General features: G+C 43.8%; 1 protein-coding gene and 1 long non-coding RNA gene across 6 annotated transcripts in view; one reads left to right on the forward strand and one right to left on the reverse strand.

The window, feature by feature from the left end:
• INTU (inturned planar cell polarity protein) overlaps positions 1-5213 on the reverse strand; it is a 35550-nt gene extending 30337 nt beyond the window's left edge. For 4 of the 5 annotated variants that reach the window (XM_064711581.1, XM_064711583.1, XM_064711584.1 and 1 more), the window contains exons 1-2: positions 5080-5203; positions 457-1043 (exon numbers count right to left, since the gene is read on the reverse strand). In XM_064711581.1, coding sequence (XP_064567651.1) covers positions 457-1043; positions 5080-5180 — 688 coding nt within the window. In that variant the 5' untranslated portion in view covers positions 5181-5203. Of the gene's footprint in view, positions 1-456; positions 1044-5079 lie in introns of all 5 variants that reach the window. The other variant, XM_064711582.1, reaches the window with a different exon arrangement.
• A 272-nt stretch (positions 5214-5485) lies between these two features.
• Positions 5486-9935, forward strand: LOC135446966 (uncharacterized). The gene is made up of 3 exons (XR_010439949.1): positions 5486-5600; positions 7189-7327; positions 7804-9935. It is a non-coding gene; the product is annotated as an uncharacterized LOC135446966 (long non-coding RNA).
• The last annotated feature ends 936 nt before the right edge of the window (positions 9936-10871 follow it).

Here is a 10871-nt window from a genome sequence, read left to right on the forward strand (position 1 = left end):
AAATCCATTTAAAGCATATATAAGCAAAGCTTTTTATCTAAGGGGGATGCTGTGGAGAAAAAGGAAATCTAAATGCAGTATCTGCCAGGCTATAGTTTTGCTCCAGTCCCACTTAGCTACTGAGGAAATCCTCAGCTAAAATCCTAAGTCAAAGGTGGTTGTGGGGTATTTCTTGCTCCAAGCTGCCCAGTCTCTGAACACTAAGGGATGCTCATCTCCTCACTGTATTAACTAACACCTTTTAGGTTATGCCACATGTTCTAAAAAGCAGTAACACAGTAAAACTGACTGGGTACCAAACCATCAGATGCAATGACATAAAGCAACTCCTGCAGAACTGATGTAATTGCTTACGTCTCAAGAATATTCAAGTCAGCTGCCTCTAACAGCAAAAACCCCATAAATCTTCACATTAAAGGAAGAGTGCAGCACTTGGCTATTCCTTCAGTTACTTACCAATCAGGATTTGACCAGTTTTCATTGCAGAACTACCTGGCACCAAGCCATGTACCACAAGCTTCTCTTCACTGACTCCTCTGGTGGCTTTATCCTTCCTGCCTTGTTTTTCCACTCTTCTGCTGCTCCATGAGGACTGATGGACAATCCCTACTAAGGCTTCCAGCAGCCTCTGCTGCTCTTCTTCCCCAGCACTGGAGAGTTTTCTGGGATTTACATACACAGACACATCTTTGTACTTGTGCTGAACAGTGACACCCATTTTCTGAGCAGAGCGGTGCTTCAGTATGGAAGTAGGACCAGAGGGGTGCTCATTGCAGCTTCCACTGCCTTTCTTACCACAACTCTTTGGTAAAAGACTCTTCTTTTTTAGCATTTTGGTCCATTTCTTCAGTTCATACTTCCTTTCCTTTCGTGATCCCTCTTGAATGATTTCAGCTTCGTTTTCACGAAACCTGACATGATTCACTGCTGGCATTTCTGGACAGCTGTTCTGAAGCAGAACTTCTTCTTCACTTTCACTTAACTCTAAATAAAACAATTCTCCATTTTTCTGAACACTATCCAACCACTCAGGCTCAAGATCACTGGAAAAGAAAGAATGATCAATGAGTTCTGATAAGGAAGTGCAAGTGAGATCTGATTATTTTAAGTAGGGAGGGGACAGAGAGAATGCAAGGGTTGAATAAAAACCAGGAAAAATAATTGTTGCCTCCTGAACATTGACAGCTCTGCTGCTTTAAGTCTGCCACAAGGATTAGAGCTTGTTTTAGATAAATGATGGATATGGCAAGGAGAGACATCCCTCTCACCAGTAAAATAGTTTCTTCGAATTTCTTCTGTTTTCCTTAGAGGAAAACAGCCATTGCAAAAAGCAGTATTCTCTTTTCAGAAAACAAACATTTCTTTGACGTGCAAGTTTTAATTAGTAATTACATTCATGTGCATGATGGGATTTTCTCTTAAGAGAAAAAATTCCATTCTGTTTGTTCTCTCCTGTTATTTTTTCATTTATGCATTTGTAATATAACCATGGCATGATTTTTTGAGGTGGTCCTGTGCAGAGCCTGAAGATGGACTTGTTTATCCTTGTGGGCTCCTTTTAACTCAGGATATTCTGTAATGCTATGGGAACACACTTTGCACTGCCAGCAAAGTGAAGCCTTTGGAAAGAGAAGCTAAACATTTTAAAAATCACTTAAATTTAACATTAAAAGAAACCCCAAAACAATCTAAGATGAAATCTAGGGAACAGTTTTTAAAAGCCAAGTTCCAAATAGCATCTGCAAAAATGCACACTAAAAATGCAAAGAGGCAGCAGCACTGCTACAGAAACCGATCTGGCAGCTGGTGTGGATCACCCAAAGGCAAGAGCAAGACATTTCTGCAAAGCAGCTCTAGGATATAACAGAAACATCATCAGCACAGTGCAAAAAAATTTTTGTCCTAATTTGGCAACAGTGATGTGTCAGCCACGTCCAGTTTTGGATAGCAGGTTTTAAGGAAGATGTAATAACTGGAACACACCCAGAACAAAGAGACAAATGCGATGTAGCCTATAAACACATTTAAATGGAAGGAGACTGAAGGAAATCTTACTCTTTGGGCTGAGGAAAAACAAAACAAACCAAAAACTGCCTGCTGAAGGGCAAAAAACCCAATGAACCTCGAGGAGAACCATGGAGTGTTACTCCGGATAGATGAGAATCCATAATGGCCAAAGTAAGAAGAATCCTCAGAGGTTTAATTACCTGGGATGTTCTGCATGGAAGATTTTCAGGAACAGACAAAACCAGTTAATTCTTCCTAACCAGATGAGAAAGAGGTCTCTCTCTTTCATACAAAGCATATAAGGAAAACTGAGACTGGAGATTTACATCATAATTATTATAATAGTAAAGTTCACACACATTCCTACATTTTACACTAGAACTACTTTTACTGAATAAAGAGTGCAAATAGAGAATTATTAATTTGAAAACACAGATAAATGACAAAGTTTAGCTGAATGGAGAACATTATACAGACATTGCACCAGAGCACCTTTAAGGGCTCAACAAGAGGATCTGGCTGGACTAACAATACAGCAAACATTGGCATTACTCTTTCTGGAGCTCCAGTTATTGAGAAAGGTCTATGGGTCTTGCAGACAAGAAGAAACATTACCTATGTCCTCTGCATTTTTAGCTTTTTTGCCCAAATAGATAGTTTAAAAGAAGAGCCACCACTTGTGATAATCTGCCAATACCTGAGGGATAAATCCAAGTTTGTGATTTCCAAAATCCTGAGTTCTTATTCAAGAAAGTATCAGAATGCTGACAGAACCTAAAGGCTGTCAAGGGCACACTCTTTCTGATCCAGCTTCTCTCAGAATGTGGTAGGCAAGAAATAACACGATAAAAGTTTTTCCTTGGTTTGTTTTTTAAGGAGTACTCGCACATTCTGGCATGTGTAAGCAAAACTAAGCAAAAACAAAGAAACAAAAAGCCTCCAACAAAACCCAACCAAAACAAACAAAAACCAAAAATCCTCAAACCAACCAACTCCACCCCCTCCAAAAAAAAAAAAAAAACCAAACAAAAAAGGAAACAAAAAAGGAAACACTAGAAATTTACCAAGAAATTACATCTGGATTAGCAAAAACTCCTGTTATGTATGATAGCATTTTATTCCCTCTTTAAAGAAGACTGATCTTTGGAAAAGCTGTTTCTTCTTTGGGGTAGATGTCAAAATTTCAGCCTGGACATGAGTTCATACACTCAAGTCCTCCAGCTTTGTTCTCTATTTTGATTAGAACAATATGGGCCAAAAAAATGCTGTGGGCATGTCTGGTGTTTACTCTGTGTTCACCCAAACAGAACCACTCCAGAGAGAAGTCAAGAAGGAACTGTACTGTAAAAAATAAACCCAAAAGCTCTCACTTTCCCAACAGAGATCCACACAGACATCTGGAAAAGCAAATATGAAACAATTCAGCACCTAGCATGAGAGGTTTTCCCTCCTAATGCTGTAGCATCACAACAAATTTAAACCAAGCAAGGCAAGAAGAAATAAAAGAAAAAAAAAAACTAATTTTGACCTGTTTTCTCTTGTGTCAAAACAAATGCTTACACAATAACCTCAATTTGCCTCTAGGACTGGAAGCTTCAGTCAAAGGAGCTAAAAGACTTGAAGGCTTGCATTTCTCTAAGAATAGTTTCACTGATCCCACACAGGTATTCCCTCTTTGGGATAAATCTCTGAAAAACTGTGCTGATTGATATTGGCCATTCATGGAAGAAAGGTAGATTAGAAAGGATTCAACTTCTGCTGGATAAATTGCTATATAGATAAATTATTAAAAGTATTACACATGTTATTACAAGTAGTAGATATGTGTTATATGCTGAAATCTGTGGTACAGCTTTATCCCCTAAACATACATAAAGAATGACAGTAAAATGGCATTTCAGATTAAAGAATTGAGAAAAGAAAAAACCCAAACATACAAAACATTAAACCCAAACATAAAAAATATTAGAAACCCATGGCTTCAGGCTGAAATGTTACAGTTGACTTCTGGCTTATAAATATAGGAATCAAGTAAGGTAGGGGTAGATACAACAGCTTTGTCTCTGACCCAGAGGTATAGGGCAACTACAAATAAAACCAGGCTTGAACACAACTCTAACTTCTCCATTTAAACCTTTTTTTTTTTCCCCTTCCCCTGCAGAGCCTGATGAAACTAACATGCTGAAAGAAATGCTATTGATTAGACCCTGAAATACACATTGGAAATGTCAAGCACAGCTGTCCTAACACAGGGAACCAAGTCGGTGCTGTAAGCTGCAATCCACCAAGTTATTGTTGTAAGTTTCACTTCATCCGAATTAAAAGATATACAAATAAACTAAACACCAGAGGTTGCTGGTGTTTCTTTTACCTTTAAAATGTGTATTGTTACAGAACTATCTTCTGACTTAGAAGATGTGTGAGATACACATTCGAAGTATAAAGCACAGCTGTCGTAACACAGGGAGCCAAGTCAATGTTGTAAGTTTAACTTCATCCGAGCTAAAAAACATACAAATAACTAAAACTCTGGAAGTTGCATTTATAAGCTTAAAATCTGTACTATTACAGAACTGCCTCCTGACTTAGGAGATATGTGAAATACACATTCGAAGTGTAAAGCACAGCTGTCAACACAGGGGACCAAGCTGATGTTCTAAGGTTAACTTCATCCCGACTAAAAAATATACAAATTAACTAAAAACCCGGAGGTACTTTAAAATACGTATTATACACAACTCCCTTTTGACTTGGGACACTGAGATGAACAACTGTACCTTTCCTGCTACATCCTGTGCCAAGTCTCTCCTTGCGCTCCGTTTCCCAAGGGTGATGCAGGAGCCAGCGCAGGGACCGCCCTGAGCCCATACAGCGATATCGCCAGGGCTCGGCAGGGAGGCACTGAAACCTCGCATTGCTCTCTGCTCCTACAGCCACCTCATTTTAGCTAAACCCAGCTTAGCTAAACCCAGCTCAGCCCAGCCCAGCCCAGCAGCGCCGGCGCGCTCCTGCAGCCTCTCGGCGGACCCCAGCCGAGCCCCCGCGGCTCGCCCCTCGCGTCCGCGCCCTTACTCGGAGCTGGCGGCCAGCGAGGAGCCGCCGGAGCCGCCGTCGCTGTCGGTGTCGCTGTCGGTTCCCGCGGGCTCAGCGCTTTCTCCCCGGGCCGCCTCCATCCCTTCGGCAGCGCCGCTCCCGGCGGCCGCCATGACAGCCTTGATCCGGGCGGGGGTCACGTGATGCGCGTCGCGCCCTCCCATTGGCCGGCGGCCCCGATCGCCATGGGAACGGAGGGACGCGCGAGCGCCCGGCCATGAGGGGCCGTCCCTCCGCGCTGGGGGCGAACCCTCCATGGCCGCGGGAATTGCCGTGTGCCCGGCATCCCCCGGCATCTCCCGGCTCTCCACGCCTTTCCCTGCCTCAACAGCACCGCACCACACTTTATTTAGTTGCCCCATTGCAAGGTCCCAGCAGCCGTCCCGTAAAACACACCGGCTGTGAAACTCCGGGGCCCTGCGGTGAGGCTCAGAGCGTTGTAACCAAACACTGATCAGGAGGGGGAAACACGAGGTAAAAAGAGGTTCTGAGGGCAGCTGGTAAGCAATAGGATGCCTCTGTGCTTTATTTTATGTGCTGTTGTATCAATTTAACGAGCTGTGAGGAATTAAGGTACTTTCTCCTTAGCAGGGCTGTTCGGGAGAAGCAAGGATGTGATAGGCCCAAACAAATGCCTTAAAACAGCCCCTGCAGTCTACACGTATAAAATCATGCACAGCCGAGACACGCACACAAGAAAACTCCCCCCACTCGGTTTTCAGGACTTAAATTATTCACATCCATGAAAAACAAGACCTATGGCAGCCCTGCAGACAGCTTGTAGTGTAGCTGTGTCAGTAAAGCCATCAGGACACACATGGTCAGCTGGGAAAGGGATGGAGAGTAATTGTTGGAACATGTTTCATGGGCTGGATTTAATCTCTGCTCTGTGGGATATTTGCACAGCTTCAGCAGTGAGGTTTTATAGCCCTGGAACACTACAGAGGAGTGACAGAATCCTGGGATGAAATTGCTGTGCCTGAAATTGCTTTAGGGAAGCGTACATTAGCAAGCGTGATTTCAAGTGAATTAACAGACAGAAATGTTTTGGACTCACATCCATGTGATTAAGGCTTCAACTGGAGTAAAAATACCTATATTAAGTACTGAAGGGCCATTCTGAAGTCCCTGAAGAAGACCTGATTTCACAGATAAATTACTGTTGCATGGTTATTAAGACTACAAACCTATCCAGAGAGGGAGACAGAAACACTTCCTAAAGAAAAAAATCTTTTTTACTATGGTTTCATTTAGAAGGTGAGATACACTGTCCCACCCTCCCTAATTATGCTTCCATTTGCAAGCACTTCTAATACACAGAGCAACACACTGGAGTGTTTCTGTAGAGAAGTGATAGTCAATGCCAGATGGTGCTGTGTTAGTTAAATTTCTCTGAGTTCAAGAGCTGATTAATTGGTTCCAGTTGTTTGCTCACTGAGTGAGAAATACAGGCTCTCTCTCAAGGAGCCAGTGGTTTTAGACCACTTGCTATTTTATAGGAATAAGCATATTGGGAATGGAAGGATGATGGAAGGCTTTGGGTCCTCCGAGAGGAGTAGCTGGGAGCCACCTAAAGAATTTGCTGAAACAAATGTGGAATTTCTGCTGCTGTGGGAACAATTAAAGATTGCAGGATATATATCTCACACAGCAGGATCTTGTTTTAGTGAAGACACAGATTTTCCCACACAATCCCTCTTGAGAGGAAAGCCTGTCATTTCTTGGGCATAAATATTAGGATGAAACTTGAAATAATTTGTCTTCTGGCAGACACTTCACACTTAATCCAAGGAGCTGGGGCTGATGCTCCTCACTAAGGAATCCATAAGCCTTCTATGCCAAGTTGCTGTTTTTAACATGCAGATGGTAAAAATCTGCCAGGGGGTATCACTGGCATCAGTATCAGTGCTCACCCTCACTGGACAACTGGGTAATGAGCACTTAGCAGTGGATAATTAAAGCCTGAAGGTTGTTCTGATTTGCTGTTCCTGCAAAGAACAGCTTTCATGTGTGGAAATTTATTTCCTGAGCAAGAGTTCCTTGTTGTTATTTCTTTTTTTTTTTTTTTTTTGGCTTAACCTGTTTCAGAAGCTGTTGTGCTTTAAAAATAACAGCCTGCCTCGATCCATGCCTGTATTCAGAAGGAAACTGAAGTTAAAAGAAGACAGGGTATAGGACACACTGGTGTCCATCCTTCAAATTGCAGCTCTTCATTAGTGATAATGAGGTAAGCAGGCCCTAAGTGATTTGTTAATGTTTCATTTTTTCCTTTCTTGATTTCACATCACTTAATATTTCCAGGAAGGCTCTACCAACAACTGGACAGATACAAATGATACATAGATAAAGCAGATAAAACTAAGAGGGAAATAGTTTCATCTTTGTTTTTCAGTTGTGTTTCTTGCTAACACCTGTTTACTGAAAGAAAAGCTAGCCAAAAAATATGAGTGACATTATATTTCAGCTGTTGATTCCTGGGGTTTTTTATTTCTCCAGGGAACAGCATGAGAAAAATATGTCAGAAATAATTTCCTCTTTTTTAAAGATTAATGACAACAACACAATTTTCCCCTCACCTGCCCAAGTGTTTCTTAAAGGACAAAATACATATTTCACTAGGATTCCTTACTAATTAAGATTTTTTTGATTACCATGTTTCCATAAAACTCTGTAAGACTGTGATTAAAAAATCTCCTCTGACAGGGCTGTGCAGAGACCATCCACAGCAAAGTGGCATGAATGGAAGAGTGACACTGGGCTGTCATTTTAATTGGGATATTTACATATAAACAGACTCCACGGAGAATGAAAGCTATCTCTGGGACCAAAGGGACAGAAATTTTGTGAGCAAACACACTAGTGCTCAATAAATGAAACAGAATATTCTGACTTCTTAAGCTTTCTGTATCAGCTCTCATCACAAAAGGTATTTCAGAAGAACACAAAACCAACAGGGAGACAGCCATGAAAAATCTGGGAAGAGCAGTACAACTCATTCCATTCTTTTAAAAAATAGTCTCATAGAGTTAAGAGTTTTCTCCAGAATGAAAAGCAGCTGTAATTTTCATATTTTTTCCTACTGCTTTTACTTCACCTTACATGTTTTAAATGCCCTGTTTTTAGGATCACCTGCTATGCATAGCAGGCATGTCAGGCTTGAAAGAAAGCCATTATTTGCAGTCAGTCAACATGCAAATGTTTCAAGCATGAGTAGCCTTACTCCACTTAGAGCACATGAACGTAAGCAATACCACGGGGCAGCACGTTTTTAATCCAGCCCTGAAACAGAACATTTTCAGTTAAGTCACTGAGAAATCCGCGGGGTTCTGTTTGCACAGAGCACATTTATTGTGCATAAAGCAGCCTCAGAGAGCCGTGCCGGACAGGCTGATTGCAGCGTGCCCTCTGTGTTTGCATCCCCAGCGCTCACAGGAATGGATTTCACACGCCTTGAGCCGACTTAACAACCACTTGTTAGTTTCCATAGCAAGAGCTGCTTGGAGCTGGCGCTGGAAGTGCCCGTGAGCTTTTTCTGTGCAGCTGGAAATGAACCAGCGTGGCTGAGAAACAGGAAACACTTTAGCAGAACTGGAGATGAGCTTCTTTTGGATTCTGCTGAATGGGATGCGTTTTTCTGCCTAAAGTTTCTGCGGCTCTCAGCATGGAAAATGCCATTAAGGGTGGCTTTCAGATCTGGGCAAGATCCTATTGTCGAGATGCCTTTGTAGGGGGATACCGTGGAAAATCGCACGTTAGGGATGGTGAAAGCAGGAGGAAAAGCAGCTGCTTCTCGTAGAGTGTGCCGCCTCCTGTACATCCACTTAAGGACTTCTTTCCCATCCCTCGTGGATTTGTGTGCGACTTAGAATACATTATCCCCTGCCCTTAGCGAAGGGTTCAAAACGCTTATGGCATGCATGCAACAGCATCAATCCGTTAAAGAGAATCCGCACGTTTCTCTGCACATGTAAGAGCCCCTCACCTGCACATCCTCCTCTCTCCAGGAAGGAGGGAAGGAAACCCCAGGGCGCCTCGGCTCCCTGCCTGCAGCCTCCCCTTCCCTTTCCTTCCCTTGCCGTGCACAGAGGGGCAGCCCCCGCAAAAGGGGAGCTCGCTGGGGCTCGGGTGGCTCCGCTGTCCTGCGGAGGGACAGGGGTCCTGGAGGCTGCCGAGCTGGGGAAGCCATCCCGGGCAGAAGAGATCTCGGGCAGAAGAGATCCCGGGCAGAAGAGATCTCGGGCAGCAGCGGTGCCGGGCACCCCGCTCCCCGCGGCGGACACTGACCTGTGCAACAGGACGCTCTGCACCGAGTCCAGGTCCTCCAGGTTCCTGGTGACGGGCCGCGGGATGCTGTACCTGCCCGCCCCGAACATGGGCACTGCGGGCGGCCGCGGGCAGGTGGAGAGAGCCCCGCAGCCCGCCCGTCTGTCCGCCCGTCCGTCTGTCCGTCCGTCTGTCCGCTCCGGGGCCCAGCGGCGCCGCGGCGCGGGGCGCGGGGGAAGCGCGGCCGGGAGAGCGCGCCTGCTCCGCCGCGCTGGGACACGGCGTGTGTGGTTTGTGTCAGGAACTCGCCAAGCGTGAAAAGCACAGTTTGAGATGAATGAAGTAAAGCAATTCCTAGCTGCAGCCGTAGATTTACACCTCCCCCCCACCCAGAGCTTCATGCCCAGCGCCTGCTATGTGAGAAAATAGTTCTTCCCCGTGTATTTTCCTGCTGGTCAAAGTAATGGATTTGAATTTTGAATTTTGAATTCCGGTTGATCCTCTTTCCTTAAGTAACAATGTGAATAATTACCAATCGCACAAAATCCAATCCGGTCTTTATTCCCTCTTCCACAAAATATTAGTTACAAGTGGTTTCAGATGATCACAGGACTCCTTACTGGGTCCCCATCTGTAAAATTCTGATGCAGTATATTGAATGAACAGGGACATGAATGTATAAAACCCATATCTTCACCGTTTTTATTCTTTCCTGTGAATTGCTATAATTGATTTTCTCTGCTCCCTTTTATGGGTTCAGTTTTCTCTAATTTTTCAGGATGTGGTCATCTCCTCCAGGGTTTCTCCGACAGCTGACATAAGATCAATAGCTAATAAAGTCTTGCAATCTGTTACAAAACCCATGAATTTTAGTCTCCCTCAGAGATTGTGCCTGAGGTTGTAACAGAAGCACAGCAAGGCAGTAGTTTCCCAGAAAGACCATTAAGAGGAGGACCACTGGCATGATAGGCAATGGAGAGCAAACTGGAAACCACAGAATATTTTTAGCACCACACTCTGTGGGATGGTGGCCACCACATGGAGCAAAAGCTTCAGCTTTTTTGGAGACTTTGGCTTGAGTAGGTGGTGGCAACAACTCAGTTTGGAGAGAGTGAACGCAGAATTACCGTGAGTCTGTGGGTGGGATTCTCACCAAGTAGCGTGACTCGAATATTTTGGTGTCTTAAAATTTTTTCCTTTTCTTAAAATTTTGTTTTGTTTTTCTCTTTGATACCAGCATGAAATTTTAAGAGAAGGACAATCCCCTCTGAATCCCACTGCTGTCAAAGATGCAAACCACCATCCTCCATTGAGGTGAGCAACAGCAGCAGGACTACAATAAATTAAAATCACTGGCACCAGGGTGCTAGGGAAGCTGAATGTACACCAGGGTTTTGTGTCTAAGTAGCAGTGACTGGAGGGGTTTGGTATGTACAGTATCAAGATCAGCATAATGCTTCCACAGTGGCACTGAGCAAAGAACTTTTTGCATTACCCACATTTGATTT

Source organism: Zonotrichia leucophrys, chromosome 4 (genome assembly GCF_028769735.1).
Source record: "Zonotrichia leucophrys gambelii isolate GWCS_2022_RI chromosome 4, RI_Zleu_2.0, whole genome shotgun sequence".
Taxonomy (NCBI): domain Eukaryota; kingdom Metazoa; phylum Chordata; class Aves; order Passeriformes; family Passerellidae; genus Zonotrichia; species Zonotrichia leucophrys.